Source organism: Danio aesculapii, chromosome 7, assembly GCF_903798145.1.
Source record: "Danio aesculapii chromosome 7, fDanAes4.1, whole genome shotgun sequence".
NCBI lineage: Eukaryota > Metazoa > Chordata > Actinopteri > Cypriniformes > Danionidae > Danio > Danio aesculapii.
Window position 1 is genome coordinate 37,878,611 of NC_079441.1, and position 18,424 is coordinate 37,897,034.

The window sequence follows — 18,424 nt, forward strand, 5'->3', positions numbered from 1 at the left end:
TACTGCAGCTCTTTCAGTACTTTAATATCTACTGAATAACATTACAATGGGTTGATCACAGCAGATGTATGTATTCAAAAGGCTTAAAAACCACAAATTTTCTAATCATTCACTTGTTCCTAACCTGTTTGTCTTTACATTTTTAACACAAAAGAAGATATGAAGAAAACTGGATACATGTAACCATTAACATCCATAGTATGCCAAAGCACTGCAGTGTTTAGTGTTCTGTGTTTGTCTGAGGTAATAAGTCTACCAAAATGTGTATATTTCTTACTAAGTATAAAGTTGTAGGTAAATTCTTGCCGCGTGACTCTCCAGGTGTGCCTGGAAAATACGACTTAAATATAATAATTATTAAATAATTAAATAACAAACGTGTGGTGCAAAAATGAAATATGTGAATGGTCCCATAAGCAGCTCCGCTTCTCTTTACATTCAGAAGATACCTTCCCTCCCGATCCTGCACAGAAATCCAAGTTAACCTGTTTAGGCTGAGTTGGACCGTCGTGTTTTTGGGCGCCGGTGTCCTCCTTGGTGACGAGCGTTGTCATAGAATGCTTTCTATTCAAGTGCTTGAACAAGTTGCTGGTCGAGTGAAAAGCAGTGGAAAGTTCGTTAGAGTCTGGACATAGACTTCATTTCACAGCAATATTTTTGTTTTTATGCTCAATCAAAGTATTTCCACTTGAAGAAGCAACCACTCTCGACTGCAACCATTTCAGCTCACGCTCTCCAGCAATTTAAAAGCGCTTGCTCATCGACTGATGTTGCAGGGGAAAACGTGATTTAAAAGAAGTATTTTTTCTTCTAAAAACTATAATTGTAACGTACAGTAAGTAACGCAATTACACTGACTTCAGTAGCTAATCAGACTACACAAATTAAAAATGTAATTCATTACATTACTGTGTTCCCCAAAAATGTCATTAGAATAGAGCAACACGTTACACCCAACTTTGATTATTTATGTTTATTACTGTATACCATCATGATTAGGTGGAATTTATCATTTAAAGTGTTATCATGATTTTTATTATATTTCTGTTTCCCATATTTTTGATCAATCAAATACATTCTTGGTGAAAAATGAGCAATTTTTCCATATTAGGACATAAAAATGACCTGATCTTTGGTAGGTAATAAAACAAAGCCTCAGATGAATAACAACATATAGCCTTAACAAAAATCATTTAGCCACTGCTAATCATTTTTTTTTACTTATTTAGCTTATGGTATTTAGATCAATGATGTTCATAGATTTGTAAGCACAAAACAATTCCCTCACGCTGTCTTAATGAGCAGAAAAAGAAAGGTTGTCAAAGGTCTCAAAAATTGCAAAAGCAAATAACTCCCAAAGAGAACTCATGTGCACAAAATGTGCACATAATCAATTTCCCTGTATGAGTATATATACTGTATGAGTATATCCTCATACAGTACCTGTAAAGAACACATTTGCAGTAATAGCTTTTCTATCTTGGCTTAATTTTTGTTAAATAAATAATGACAAGGTGGGATATATCATCCCAAATTTTAAGATCTGCATAGGGCCCTTTGCTTATTTTAATTAGAACTGTGCAATATATAGTTTCAGCATTGACACTCCAATGTGCATGTCTGCAATAGTAAGCTGGGGTTATAGTTGACCAGGAGCCACAGTCCAGAACACATAAGAATTTGTGGAGTCACTGAAGAGTTTAACTATAATGGAGTGAAAGTTTATCATTTGTCTGTTTTTAAGACCAGAAGCATTCAGGCATAAGGAATTGTACCGTTTTATTTATACAATGAAAACTGTTCAGTGTTATTTTACAATTATTCAATGTCTGTATCTAAATACTGTTTGACTCTCCAGAAACCCCAACACTGTTCATTTGACTTTTATCATTGCTCTTATGTTTATCTATGCTTTTAATCTTAATCTTAGCCATTACCTACTTTAAATTTTAAAATTTACTCAAAATTAGGATGGTTCTCTCCCTTAGAAAATCATCACAATCAATCTAAATTAATGAATTTATTTAGAGCTATAATTTTATTAAATAGAGCTTTAGAAGTCTTCTGTTAAAATAGTATTCATTCATTAATTCCTTCATTTTCTTTTCGGCTTAGTCACTTTATTAATCAGGGGTCACCACAGCGAAGTGAACCGCCAACTTATCCAGCATATGTTTTACACAACGGATGCCCTTCCAGCTGTAACCCATCACTGGGAAACATTCATAAACTCTCACATTCACACTCATACACTACGGACAATTTTAGTCTACCCAATTTACTAAGATCACATGTTTTTGGACTTGTGGGGAAACCGGAGCACCCGGAGGAAACCCACGTGAACACTGGGAGAACATAAAAACTCCACACAGAAATGCCAACTGACCCAGCCGAGGCTCAAACCAGCGATTTTCTTGCTGTGAGGCGATCGTGCTACTCACTGCGCCACCGTGACGCCAATAGTATTCATATTGCCGTGTACATCACAAAAAAATAACATATTGCAATAAATCAGATTTTTCCAATATCATACAACCCTAGTTTTTATTACATCCTGAAATGAAAATCCGTGAAACTCAATAGGGTGTCCTAGCTTCAAAGAGTAGTATACATTTATATACTGCTTGATTGTTTTACACCATGCGGTATCCTACTCGGGATGTGGATTAACATCAGCTCAACAAAAAGGGAAATTGGACTGCAGTGATGCATGCTGTGTTGTATTCACAACCTCTTTTTTTAAGAGTGCGCTTTTATCTAATTGTAACTAATTATGAAAGTTAGGTGAAAAGTAATATGCTTCAAAGAGTCGAGGCTTTTTTATGACAAACATAATGTGTCAACATGCACTGAACTCTCATCAAGCAAAGAGATAATTATACACATTATGTATTCCCGTGAGAGCTGATAAATAGCTTTTCACACACAGGTGATGCTTTTGTTGAAAAGGCGAGTTGTGTTGAAAGGACCAACAGACTTCACTTGACAGCATCTCAAGATACAGGGAGTCAGTCATCATTACACACAAATCCTCAGTGACAGCTGAGTCACGTTAACATAGATACTAAAGTGCCACACGTCAAACCAGCGAAATGACAGTACATCGCAATCCCCTGTTCAGAACATGCATCTTTCCACTCTTTTTTTCGTCTTCTTCATCCTTTCGTTCCAGTCCCTCCTTGTTCTCATCCCAGTGGCCCAGAGCAAAACTCATCTCCTCATTTTAAGACTAAAAAGCTTCCGAGGGCTTTATTACCAGAGCAGAGAACCGCAGGATGAGTCAGAACATTTGAGAGTGATTGTGGCGCCTCGTCTGATCTCAGCTCAGTGTTATGACGCTCCTGTCAAATAATAACCATTTCAAGCAGGGAGAAAAGTCTGATCCAAGGACAGTGTTACAGCGTTTTCTTGTGTAATGGAGGGGCTTGTCCATGCCCCGGAGCAGCAATATGGGGCAGGATGTCACCAGAGTGTGAGGATTCATGTGCACTCATTATTTGTGCTGCAAATGTGTTCTTTACAGGTATGATGATCAACTCTGGGGAAATTGTTTATGTGCACATTATGAGTGTGTGAATTCTCTCTGGGAGTCATTTGCTTCTATATGATTCTTTGATGCAATCTTTCGTTCTCTGCTCATTAAGACAACGTGAGGGGATTGTTTAGTGTTCACAAATCCATCAACACAGTTGGTCTAAATACCTGGCCTGCCTTTTTGTGCTGCACTCTGATTGGTTCTGATCATGTAAGTCAACCATGTCTAAGTGTTTTAAGAGATTTTTTTTCTTTGAAAATTTTACGTGCAGATCTGTTGATGAAAGTTTTTGCATCGTTATTAATATGGAGTTCAAAACAACCTAATTTGGGTATTTTTAAGCAACTCAATGCTGGGTTGTTTTCAGCTAACATTTTAAAGGCAAACTTTCAAATAAACGTCACAATACATTTAAGTTCAGAAAACAACGGGTTAAAATGAATGCTGGGCAATGATTTATCGCATAAATAAAGGTTGTATATGCATAATATATGTTTATAGTTATTATATGCAGTTGAAGTCAGAATTATTAGCCCCCACCCTTTTTTTTTCTTTTTAAAATATTTCCCAAATGATGTTTAACAGAGCAAGGAAATTTTCACAGTATGTCTGATAATATTTTTTCTTCTAGAGAAAGTCTTATTTGTTTTATTTCAGCTAGAATAAAAGCAGTTTCTAATTTTTTATGAACATTTTAAGGTCAAGATTATTAGTCTCTTTAAGCATTTTTTTTTCCTCGATAGTCTACAGAACAAACCATCAATATACAATAACTTGCCTAATTACCATAACCTGCCTAGTTAACCTAATTAACCTAGTTAAGCCTTTAAATGTCACTTTAAGCTGTATAGAAGTGTCTTGAAAAATATCTAGTCAAATATTATTTATTAAGTATATTATTATTATTAAGTCATCATGGCAAAGATAAAGTGAATCAGTTATTAGAAATGAGTTATTAAAAGTATTATGTTTAGAAATGTGTTGAAAAAAATCTTCTCTCCGTTAAACTGAAATTGGGGAGAAAAAAATAAACAGGGCAATAATTCTGACTTCAACTGTATATATAAGTGCACACATGAATGTTTTGAGAAAATGTTTCTTTCCATTTATTTATAAAACATGTATATGATACACCGGCCATTTTATTAGGTACACCTGTCCAACTGCTCGTTAAATGCAATTTATAATCAGCCAATCACATGGCAGCAACTCAATGCATTTAGGCATGTAGACATGGTCAAAATAAACTACTGCAGTTCAAACTGAGTGTCAGAATGGGAAAGAAAGGTGATTTAAGTGACTGAACATGACATGGTTGTTGGTGCCAGATGGGCTGGTCTGAGTATTTTAGAAACTGCTGATCTACTGGGATTTTCAGGCACAACCATCTCTAGGGTCTACAGAGAATGGTCCAAAAAAGAGAAAATACTGTATATAGTAAGCAGCAGTTCTGTGGGCGCAAATGTCTTGTTGATGTCAGTGGTCAGAGGAGAATGGCCAGACTGGTTCAAGCTGATAAAAGGGCAACAGTAACTCAAATAACCACTCGTTACAACCGAGGTATGCAGAAGAGCATCTCTGAACACACAACGCATTGAACCTTGAAGCGGATTGGCTACAGCAGCAGAAAACCCCACCAGGTGCCACTCCTGTCAGCTAAGAACAGGAAACTGAGGCTACTATTCGCGCAAGCTCACCAAAAGTACAATTAGAAGATTGGAAAAATGTTGCCTTGTCTGATGAGTCTCGATTTCTGCTACGACAATCAGATAGTAGGGTCAGAATTTAGTAACAAACATGAAAGCATAGATCCATCCTTCCTTGTATCAACAGTTCAGGTTGGTGGTGTAATGGTGTGGAGGATATTTTCTTGGCACACTTTGGGCCCATTAGTACCAATTGAGCATGGTGTCAACGCCACAGCCTACCTGAGTATTGTTGCTGACCATGTCCATCCCTTTATGACCACAGTGATAGCTACTTCTTCAGATGGCTACTTCCAGCAGGCTAACTCAACATGTCATAAAGCATGAATCATCTCAGACTCGTTTCTTGAACATGACAATGAGTTCACTGTACTCAAATGGCCTCCACAGTCACCAGAACTCAATCCAATAGAGCACCTTCGGTATGTGGTGAAACGGGAGATTCACATCATGGATGTGCAGCAGACAAATCTGCAGCAACTGTGTGATGCTATCATGGCAATATGGACCAAAATCTCTAAGGGATATTTCCAGTACCTTGTTAAATCTGTGCCAGGAAGGATTAAGGCAGTTCTGAAGGCAAAAATGGATGCAACCCTGTACTAGAAAGGTGTACCTAATAAAGTGGCCTATTAGCAATGTGTGTGTGTGTGTGTGTGTATATATGTATATATATATATATATGTATATATATATATATATATATGTATATATATATATATATATATATATATATATATATATATATATATGTATATATATATATATATATATATATATATATATATATATATATATGTGTGTGTGTGTTTGATATTATTTACATGTTAATTGTGTTTAATCTTTGCTCAGCACTAATTAAATTACATGTAATAAATGCATGCATGTTAACAATCAATCTGCATCTATAATTGTATGGTGTAACCTGAGGAAAATGAAAATAAAGAGAAAAAAGTTACTACATAGGCAAATGCATGTGATTAAATGGAAAGTACAAGAAAGAATGCCAAATCAACAGTCGTGCTTGTTAGACGGTGCTTTTTAAAGATTCTTTGTTGAATTCATATTGAAAAAAAATGGCAAAGCATCAGGCTTTACTTCAGGCCCCCAGTAAAAGTATAGAAAAGAAGCCTGTAATAAAAATCAGGATAAATGGAGAATTATAGCAAATTGACAGGATTTCTTTGTTTAAAGCTTTTCATTGACTCCACTCAAGTGTCATTTAAGCTTTTCCGGTTCTTGCTCTCCAATCAATGGTAACTGCCCGAGTGATTTTGGTATGAGAGGAAACTGCAGGCCATTTTTAAGTTCTCTCTCCTTTTTCTTTCGATTTTCTTCTATTTTCCACATTTATTCCCCTTCTGAGCTCCTCAGGCACGCACAGATGAAGTGGTATTGGCATACAGAAAACCAGGGGAACTTTAGAGACATGCATGCTCTCTTTCACATTCCTCAAAACATACACCATGCACTGGGTTACTGATTATGATGAATTATCAGTCTAAATTGGTTCTGATCAGTCCAGCTTCCTTATCCGATTGTCTCAAACTGAGTGTTTGGATTGAACAAACAACCTAAAGTTTTTAAGATGTAAATGTTGGATCTGCTAATCTGTAATTAATCCTAAAATTAGAACAAGAGGGAGATAAAACTCTCCACATAAGAGTCCAATACCTTATCAGAGGCCTGATTTGAGTTGTTTTTTTATATTTTGTATTTACAGCTACAACTGCTGATCGATTCTACAGGATTGATCGAGCTCAAGTGAGTCGTACATACAATACCTCTTAGAGTAATTCATGCTACAATTGAGCACTTTTGTTCACAAACAAATCATTCCCATTTGTCTGGTGTCTGTGTCTCTGTTCTCAGGAGCATCTAAACTACGTGACTGAAATTTCTCAGGATGAGCTGTTTGTTTTGGACCCGGAGCTGGTGGTCACAGAGACCGTCAGCACATCGCCTGGCATGCCAGACCTGGTGGACTCCTCTGGTGAGGTCCAGTCCGATCCACACAAATTTGCCTTCCCGTCATCTTCTTCTTCTCCACCAAACACACCTGGACCCAGGTGAGACATTACAAGCATATACTGTTTAAATGTATTCAGTGCCATTATGTACTGTAAGGGGGGACCCAAAAATCATTTGTTTACTCTGAAGTTGTTCCAAAAAGATTTCCTTCTGTGGATACTTTTAAAAGATAGTGGACCCTTTTCACATTTCCAGGTTTCTCATTAGCGGAAGTCGTCATAGTTAAGTAAGGTTAGAGCGCAGTGGATGGGAGAGTACAACAAGTAATGTTTTTACACTCGTATTTACTCGTATTTAATTAAAGAAACGCTCCTTGATGGTGTTGTCAAGACTTTCAAAAAAAAGGAACAAAGATTGTAGAAGAGAGAACAACCTCAGCTCTATTGTCCTGCCCATAGATTCTGCATTTTAAATGCCTTGCTCAAATGGCAATTTGATGCAAAGATGATATAATACAGAGATACCCAAAGTAGGGCCCGTGGGCCAAAGTTGGCCCATGGTAACATTTGATTTAGCCAACCCATCTGAAAAGAGTGAGAGAATGATGGGGAGGTGGTTGGGGCGAATGATTTTGACAGAGATCATCATTTTGAATTTAATGTAGTCTTTTCTTTCTTTGTTTTATTGCAGAGCTACAAAAAAGCCAACTGAAATTAAATGATTCAATTAAATGTTTTATCAGACTATTAAAAATGTAAATACTGTCACTTAACAAACTTCACAAGTCATCTGTGAGCAAATCAAAGTGAAGGCAGGAACAGCTCGACTAGTGTATTAAGCGTTGAACTCCATTGTGTTATAAATGGAATTATTTATACTGTTTTGTTTTTACTGTAATAAGTTCAGTATTAAATGTTAAAAATGGTGCTGCATCAGTTAATGTGATTTAAAGCAACATTTTTAGGAAATTCCCCTTGGCAAATTCATTGTAATACAGTTAAATTCGACCCACAGCCCTCAGTCAAATTTGCTTTTTGGCTCTTTATAGAAAAAACTTTGGGCACCCCTGATATTATACATACATAAATGCATATAAATGTGCATACATTAAAAAAAAAACGATCTAAATAATAAAAACTGAATCCAGGATTTAAGATGCTGATGACCGTTAAAGTTTTGTAAAAAGGGTCTAGTGAAGATGTCTTAAAAAAAACTTTAATGTTGTTTTGAGAAACATTATAGTCAACAAATAAAGTCTCTTTTGTACTGATTTGGAACAACATACAGATCAGTAACTGATTTTCACTTTCTCTAAGCTAATATTTGCTTTTCCTGTCAGTATGACTCTTTCATGAAAGAGTTATTTCAGACAAACCATCCTACAGTAGACAGGTTCATTATCAGCAGCTAATAACTCAGATGGCTGTTAGCTTGACAGCAGCAGCTTCTGTGAAGAGGGAGAAGCAGAGCATCGAACCGCCTGGTGGCAGTGTGGTTTTTGGTCACGTTGTACAAGTGCTACATTAACAATATTAATTATAATGTACTGAGAAATACACGTTTAACATCCATTTAGGACACTTTAATTGCGGTTGCTTCGATATGTAAACGATATAGATGTGTGCATGTGTAGGCTAGTTCATACATGACTGTCGATTCATATTTGCATGTGGGAATGAGAACGTGATTGTACAATCGTGCATGTGTGTACAGCAGGATGATTGTGTGGTTCAGAGTGAATAAAACAGAGCGTTTCCTGCAGCGCAGAGCTTGATCCCATCCTCTATTTATAGCTGCCTGAAAAAGTCATACAGCACCGCAGCCCCTGCTAATCTCCTCCCTATGTGTGTGTGTGTGTGTGTGTGTGTGTGTGTGTGTGTGTGTGTGTGTGTGTTTGTGGGTTTGGGTTTTAATGGGGTAAGAGAGCTCAAAACAGAGAATGAGAATGCAAACTGTTATTTAGCTTTTTTTTTTTTTTTTTTTTGCATTTCCTTTTTTGTCTTTTTGAATGCCTAATCATTCGTTATTTTCTCAGGTGTAAGTTATTATATTTTACCTACACAGATATCAGACATCATTTAACAAGTCTAGTTAAGGATGATGTAAGTTTTCGACTCCTCTAAAGCATAAAAATTCCATAATATGTTTGCAGATGTGACTGGTAGAGCATCTACTGGGTAAAACATATGCTGGATAAGTTGGAGGTTCATTCTCTGACCCCTGATAAATAAAGGACTAAGCTGAAGGAAAATGAATAAATGAATGCTTGTTTGCAGATATTTAAGAAACATGCTAATTGAATATTCTTGTTTATCTGAAAAACAATGCTGAAGTCAGATATTCTGTTTTGAAAATGTGCATTACGTGCCGGAACATCTGTCTTTGTTTTGGTCTCTTTAACCAGCCCAATGCCAGTTTAGCTAATTATATTTCACAACTCCGGGTTGCTTGGTGGGAAAACTGCATATTTCTTTCATTCATTCAGTCTCGAAGGCTCTTAAAGCATGCGTCCCCAACCAAAAATGCAACCTCTGGTGGTCAGTAGCAGACTCCGAAATGAGACGCAGATTCAGAGTTCCACATGAGGTGGTTATTAATTAGTAAATAACAAAACATTACCAATGTAAACATTAGTTGAACAGGTTACATTGTAACCCTGTGTCCTAACAACATGCTACATGACAAGATTTGCAGTGATTAGCAATTGGACTGTTTGAACCAAACACAACCATTCAGAAGCACAGAATATATGTGCCCCTACTGCACTCCAATGAAATGGTAAGATTTACAATCTAATTAATACATATTAAACCTTTTTAACATTTATTAAATGTAGATGCTGAATCACTGATATGTGTTTTCTTTCACAGAGTCAGAGTTTCAAAGTTCAATTTCGAACTGTTTATTTTATTTTCAAAATCTGCGGTGAACTTTTTCCTGCTGCTTTCAGTAGTATGGCAATAAATGTCATGTAAAATGGCATTCAAACTCACATTATTAGCATTTAACACTGAAAAAAAGCACACGAGGTGATCAATTCAATTCAATTCACCTTTATTTGTATAGCGCTTTTACAATGTAGATTGTGTCAAAGCAGCTTCACATAAAAGGTCATAGTAAATTGGAACAGTGTAGTTCAGTTTTTAGTGTTTAAGTTCAGTTCAGTTTAGCTCAGTTCAGTGTGGTTTAATAATCACTACTGAGAGTCCAAATACTGAAGAGCAAATCCAACGATGCGCAGCTCTACAGATCCCGAACCATGCAAGCCAGAGGCGACAGCGGAGAGGGAAAAAAAACTTCACTAATTGGCGAAAGTGAAGAAAAAAACTTTGAGAGAAACCAGACTCAGTTGGGCACGACCATTTTAATTTCTCCGCTGGCCAAACGTCTTGTGCAGAGCTGCAGTCTCAGCGGCGGAGGCTGGAAGCTGGCCTCAGCGAAGATTCGTCTGTCCCTGGAGCGTCACAGGAATCAGTCTCATGTTCTCCACTCCTCCATGACCACCACAGTAGTGATCATTGTCAGTTTATCCTGTTAGTCACCTGTGAGAATTAAAAGCTGTTTCTAAAATATACATTTCAGGTGTTGGTTAGGACAAAAACTGGAAAATATTCCTCCACGGTTTTAATCAGCCCTTTATTGTTGTCGTCATCAATCTTGCAACCTGCTCTTGTGTGTGTTTTGAACCTGTAGTGCAATACCTAGTTCAACCACTGGGTGTCAAACTTGCTTATTGCACCTTTATTTTTTTTAACTTACCTGTGAGGAATGCGTTTGTTCATTTTATATCTTTTTGTAATGTTTTTTGTGTTATTTAGCCTTGGTTAAATGCTTTGGTGTAGAGCAGTATGAATTTTAATTGCTGATTCAGACGCGAAAATGTTGTTTAGTTACTGACTTTGTCAGCCAGCATTGTCTTCCTGGTGAAGCTAGTTGACCATGGATGTCTTTGCTGGTTAGGACACCTGTGTGCTATTACTGCAACATCCCATGACGATGGACCAGCATCAAAAATGCAATATACTGTATGCTACCAGTCAAAGGCTTAGACAGAAGTTTCCACAACAATATGAAGCAAAAACGTTTTAAAATGAATAATAACGAGAGCTGTTAATAATGAATTAAGTAATATTTTACAATGTTACAGTTTTCATTGTATTTTGTACAGCAGTGAATACTTCTTTCAAAAACATGAACTAATTCTAATGTTTCCAGACTTTTAACTTGTTTAATGTTAAAAACATTTTGATGCCATACATGAATAAACAAACAAACAAAACCACAAGCAGGTTAAGGGATGCTAGTTTCTCCCATTTCCTCCATATCCTAATTTGGTAATGCTAACTGATAATAGCTAATAACCCTCTTGATGTATTTAGCACATGTTGGTCGGCTAGAGACTATAATAAGGGATTGATTGAATTGAATGATGGAGTTGTTAGCTGCGTGATGTCTATGTAATGATCATTACCTTCCTGCATCCCCCAGCTGTTTGATGCAGTGCGACGCATCTAGTTGAAGCACAGACAGACCGCTGCACCGGGCATAACTTTCATCTGATTATGTCATGATTGTATAACCCATCTGATAGGAGCTTTTGTTTATGGCTCCCGATGGAAAACATCGAGCGAAGCCTCAGAGCACTTTGAGTTCTGATGCTGCTGCTGTCATGTGTGCTGTGATTGTGAGATAACAGCCTGCCTTTTGTCTTTAGGGGCTCTGGGTGCTTGAGATGTACTGATACAGTGTGTCCTTTATCTTTCCCTATTTGAACTTCACGATATCTTTCTCTTACTTCGCCGTTAAATTCTCTTTATTGTAAATGCACCATTTATCAGCCTTAATGATTCAACCACTACCTTTTCTCTTACCGCTTTTTTTTTCTCGGGTTCACGCTTAGCCATCAGAGTTTTCCACATCAAAGCTTTAGTTTTCGTCAATTAGGCTTGTTTACTTCAACGAGTGTGTGTTGTTTTTTGAGTTCTGTTTAGTAACACCATAAGCATACAACAAAGCTTCTAAATGTCAAGATTCTGCTTTGTTTTTTAATGATTTTTATATATAAATATATGTCTGGGTACTTTTTTTATCGAAAAAGTCTGAAAATGGCACCATAAACGATTTCAGATATCATTATGTCCATTCGCTTTGCTTTGTGCTCCAAAAGACTTGGATGTTTTCTTTCTCGTCAATACTTAAATATAGTTTCTGCAGTCTTAATGACATGGTTGCGAAACAGTAGGAGACTTTCAGAGTTTCTGAGAACCCTGGCTCACCTTCCCGTAATTGACATCCCTCATTTTCCCTCAGCTTTTCTCCTTCCGTTTTATGTTGTCTTTTCCTTTGGATTTCTCATTTTATTCCTGCATATCATATTTTTTTATTTATTTAATCAGTGACACTTTTTTTTTTGTTTTGGATGCAGTTTTTTTGGCAACTGTTCTGTTCCTGATTTGTTGTCAGCCTCAGACACACGCAATCAGTCACACTGGCATACGACCGTTGATGCGCTTGGCAGGCATTATTATATCCCTTAACTCCCTTGGGCACAAAATAACGATCTCTCGCCGAGGCAACATTGAACATGCTTTTGTTCAATTCAAAATCACACGGAATCGCTTATGAAAGGAATATTAAATTAATAAAAAGAGCTAATTAGCCTTTGTGGTGTTCTCTTTGTGGTGTTAAGTGCTGAGTTTGCCAGGGTGAGCTGTGGGTGAACAAAGTGACAGGAACCATTGTCTTCTTGAATCTCTAGAAATTCTCTCTCTCTCTTCCTCTCTCTCACTCTCTCTCGTCTGTGTAATGTTTTTCCACCGGTTAGCTTTTCCACCAAATGAGATCAGACTGCTACAGGGTGAAACATGCACTAGTGGAGATCAAAGGATAGTGTATCTCCATCTCTTTCCACCTTCATATTCCTTTTTCTTTGTCTCACATGTTATTACTATAAACATCAACAAAATGCATTATGTTTTAGGTATTGCTCATATATTAGCACTGTTCAAACCAGACTGCCATTGTGAGTCTTTGCATATTACTTGTTTTTACTTTCTTCCTACATTAAAGCACAAGCCTACACATCATTATGATTTGTTAGCAGCTGGACTGTGGTACGCTGCAGCATTTGTTTTTGTTGGATGCAGATATAATGACTGGCCTGCTGTTTTAGGATGGAATATTCCTCTTGATAATGTGTGTGTGTGTGTTGATGTTTCTTTAGGGTTGCAGAGCTGCAAAGGAAGCGTGTTTCCAGTGACAGTTCTGTGGCAGAAGCACTTGCACACAGTGACTCGCTCAGATCAGCCAAGCCAGCTCTCTGCAGGTAAGAGCTACTGAGGGGAAGGTTTATTCTCTCTGAAACTCTCTCCAGCCACATAGATCAAGCCTGGTGCCAAGCTCAAAGGCTTAAAGTTTTGCTTATTCTTCTTGATTTACATTTTTAAAGCCCTAAGCAGAGTATTGAATTCTGTGATGGTTATGAAAGATGCTGACCTGTGAATTTCTATAGCTAATCTTTATTATAGCAAAAAATTCCTCCACTTTTGTATCTGTTTTTGCAGGGCTTTGTGGTTTATTGATGATATATACAATATTTGTTATATCTAATCTGGTATAGATTTTGTGATAATGCTTTCAATGAAGCGCTTATAACTTTAAACAAATAATTCAACCAAAAATAAAGATTTACTTCACTTGTTCCAAAGCTCTAATTTATTTCTTCTATTGAACTCAAAAGAAGATATTTTGAGGAAAGTTAAGAACTCGTAACCATTGACTTCCATAGTAAGAGAAACAAATATCATGGAAGTGAGTGGTTACAGGTTTTCAGCTTTCAAAATATCATCTTTTCTGTTCAACAGAAGAAACTAACTCAAGCAAGTAACGTGTGAGTACATTTTTATTTTTGGGTGAACTATCCCTTAATCATCTAAAGTCCAGAATACAGTATGTAGCACATTACTGTTCAGATCTTAAGAAAACTATGTCAAGATATGAATTTAGGAATGAAATTATGGGATATATAACTTATTATACTGTAATTTAGGTGGAGTAAGTGTAGTATTGTTATTGTTAAGATTATTCATGAGATTAAATAAAACAATTCATGGTTTCCGATACATTCATTCTTCCATGCCGGGATGCCACACCAAAATTCATTCCCACCACAGCTATATTACAGCTTCTCATTCAAAACCTTCAGTTTTTGCTGTTTTTTTTTATATCGGGTTATAATCACACAACTTATAAAAATGTGAATTATAACATAGCAAACTTTTCTGTAATCGTAGTATTCCTGTGCATTGGTTCTTTAACCCTTTAAGGTTACATGCTGACTAACAGACAGGGTTGTGCGACTCATGAGGCCAGCTAATGCAACGTCGCTTTGAGTTATGATGGACAGTTTCCATAATTATACATTATACATAATTTATAGATAAAGGTCTATGGTTCTGCATGCAATGTCTTTATCTTGCTGGAGTTTATGGCCATTTCACTTTACTTCAGGATGCATATATGCCATTCTCTAGGTCTATTGAAGACATTCATAAATATTCCTAGCAAATCGAATAAATGTTAGGGACATACTCGTTACATAAACGCACCAAATCGCACTTCAGCAGCGTTTATTTGAGAGCGCACAAGAAATTTGTCAATATTTGAATTTGAAATTCGTTAATCTGCGCTTGAGCAGCGTATATTTGAGGGTGTACAAGAAGTTTTGTGCATGAACAGAGGAAATCGGAAAGAGATTTGCATGCCTGTATTACATGAATGCGATCTCGACTTGTTATACTGTTCTTGCGACATTTGTCATTGAAATAACGCCATAGGTAGTTGGAAGATTTGTGTAAAAGGCCTGCCACCTCAGCTGAAGAAATCCTAGAGGAAACACTGCAATTGTAACATTATTTATAAGGCAGTATATGTCCATTGTGGTAAATTAGGAGTACTCTTGTAATGCATTATAAATACAGGCTATATGGAAAGTGTTACTGTTTTGCTATACTGTACACAGTAGTACATGTATTTAATTGAATTAATTCACATTTACAATACAATACCTTTTCCAAGTGTAGCATGTTCCAGTCAAGTCAGAATGCAAAAGATTGTATATTTTAGCCTCGTTCCAAATAAAAAGAGAACATAAAATTAGTTACTACTACAAAGTACTATTCATTTCAGTATTTTGGTCTCTGTCTTAATATGCGTTTGAGGTTTTCCCGGTGCATTTGCAACTTCAGCTGTGGCCACCAGGCATTTTTTGTGAAAAGTATGACATCTCATTTTCTGTGCAGAAATGCCTTTTGCATTTCCATTGCACTTTCTCCGTGTGTGTCTTTGTGTATGAGAGAAACACAGAGAGAGTGTGTCTCCAATAGGGTTTTCATAAAGGTTCACGTTAAGAACGCATTTAATAGTTCCCCATGAGAATTTCATAAGGGGTGCATGAAAGGTTATTTTTTCACATACTGCCTTTAAGAAAATACTGGAAAATGTATTTATGTTTGCTTATAATTAGTCTCATTTCTAGCATAGTTCCATGCTGTCTGCAAATGTTTGCGTGTTTTTCATATATAGTTTTTTTCATATTGCAGATGTTGTTGTAAGACATAAATCTCCAGAAGAATTATAACTTTTTGTTATGATTTATATTCTCACTGAATCAATTGTCCCTCATGTTATCCAGCTGGACAGTAAGACTTGTGTGATGATGTGTATACTGTATCTGCATATGTGATTGTAGAGCGTCTGGAAAAAAGTGTTCCGTTATATGCTCTTTAAGGATCCCAGACCTCACAAGGGCATACAGAGAAAAGAACTGACCACTGGTAATGGGCCAAGAGATAATACATAGATAAAAAAGAAAGCTGTCGGCCATGAACTGTTAGCTTTCACTGCACAGAAGACATAAGGGAGATCCCTGCCTGAATTCTCTCCAGTCAGAAACCACAATCACAAATCTCCCTCTTGTGTGAAATCAGCTCTGTAAAGCGCAGAGGGCTGTTCTGGGATCACACACGCCTTTGTGTTCCTAAATGATGGGCTCTTTGGGTCCTATTAAGTTTCTCCTGGGGTCGGGGATATCTCGGTAAAGGAAATTTTCTGTCTGTGGTACATTATGTAACAGTCGTATTTGCCATGAACTGGCATGCTCCAGTGGTCTGGCCACAACCCTGCCTGAAGGGAGGAATATGTGGCCAGACCACAGATAATAGAACCACCCCTGTTTGTCATGGTCAGATGTGTCTGGATTACATCACATGCACATGCTTCATGCTTTTCAAGTCCTTGTAATGTCAAACGATCTGAAATGTACAGCACGCAAACCCAGTTATTACTGTATCATTTGTTTGCCATGTTATTGTTTTTCTTTTATGTATGTACTCTCATTATAATTTTACTTCATTCCATATACTGTTAAATGTGCTATGATTATGATATATAACTTTCCACAGTTTATTTGACCCAAACTTAACCTTAAAGGAAAACCTTCCATTTTGACTTTAAGCAACTATTATAGTATTTATTTAAACTATAAATTAATTTTATTTGTATCTGTTTAGCAGTATGTGTTAGTATTGTTTGCTTTTGTCATTGCCTTTAAAATAACTGTAAAGACTTTTTATAATTGTAGAATTTTCAGCCAGATAACAACGTTTTTGTTGCATATTTCACGTATTGCCATTGGGAAACACTAATTTAGTTTGTATTTAATCACAGTTATGACAAAAGATTATTGTTTATGGTCATGCCTTTATCATTTTTATGTTATTTTCCATTTGTTTATACATTTATTTATGTTTTTGTGTGTTTTATTTTGTTGTTGTTTTGAAGAGTTGGCGGTGTTCATCGCTCAAATACAACCGCAGCAGATTTCAAACCTACCAGCAGGTGAGCTTTACAGACTGTTTCAATATTCCTCTTTTCTCTGTGCCCATTCAGCTGTCTCTTTCCAGAGCTGCTGTAGATGTTAGCATTGAAACTGTTCAAAGAGCAGCTCTGCTGTTTTAATCCCAGCGGGGATAGTTACTGGTGGCCGGTGGCTCTTCTTAATGTGGACTATGAGTGTCATTGCAGCAATGAGAAAATGAACTCTGTCACAGCAGGACCACACTATTTCTCTTGCTAATTAACATTATTATTATTTTTTTTACCAACATTTTATGTTCCTTACCTCTAGCTGTCTCTGTTGACATGGCTCTAGTGGGCAGAACAGCACACGCACACTTACTATAGGTACACATAAATGGGCAAAGGTTCTACAAAGAAAAGTACAGCCCATGTAGCAATTAACCCTGTTCTGGCCTAATCTAGTCTGTGCTGGTCCAGTGTAGTCATTCCTAGTCTGCTGTGTTCATGTTTTGTCTTGTCTGGCATTCTCCAGATGATGTCTGTCATCCTTTCCTCTAACTGATGTTTGCTTGAAGACTAAGGGCCAGTTCACAAAAATAATCAAAACATATCGCGAAGTAAAGGGAAAAGAAAAAATATTTCACACTGCAAAAAAATGGCAAAAGGCTGCTTTTCTTATTTAGATTGTTTTGTCTTGTTTCTAATCCAAATGTCAGAATATTCTCAAATTAAGAAGCATTTTCTAAACAAGCAAAAAATATTGTCCTTTTTTCAGAAATAATATGTCAAAATTAGATGAGCTTTTGCTTTCAAGAAGCAAAATAATCTGCTAATTGGGTAAGCAAAATAATCAGAATGTCAAAGTGAAAGCAAGATTATTTTGCTTACCCCACTGGCAAATTGTTTTGCTTGTTTTATGAAAAAACTCACTTAATTTTGGCATATTATTTCCAAAAATGACAATATTTTTACCTAGTCTAGAAATGCTTCTTGATTTAGGAATTTTTAGATATTTGTACATGAAACAAGATTTGCAGTGTATTCAACAGATGTTTTCAACCATTGCACATTTTGTTTATTTTATTTATCAACGTCTCACAATGTGCATGAAATGTATCAAGTGATAATAAATTCAACTTTCTGAGATTAATCAGTCCAACCTGAAGTTGATTACTAAGAAATTTGTGTTTTCTAAAAGCAAATGTGTTCTTGTTTGAATAAGCCCCACTTAAAGGGATATAGTTTATCAAAAAATGAGAGCAGGGGAAAGTGGGGAAAGTGGATGTTTTATTCACTCCAAACATGTTAGACATTTTGTTCTGTTTCACAATAGGTGTGTTTACAATTGATTTAA

The 18,424-nt window shown here is 36.5% G+C and overlaps 1 protein-coding gene across 1 annotated transcript in view; it reads left to right on the top strand.

Annotated features, from left to right (window-relative positions):
- Nucleotides 1-18,424, top strand: part of dgkza (diacylglycerol kinase, zeta a) — a 105,033-nt gene that overhangs the window by 57,240 nt on the left and 29,369 nt on the right. Inside the window, 4 exon segments of the mRNA XM_056461869.1 lie at nt 6,965-7,005; nt 7,114-7,310; nt 13,436-13,537; nt 17,053-17,109. Of these exon segments, the coding sequence (XP_056317844.1) occupies nt 6,965-7,005; nt 7,114-7,310; nt 13,436-13,537; nt 17,053-17,109 (397 nt within the window).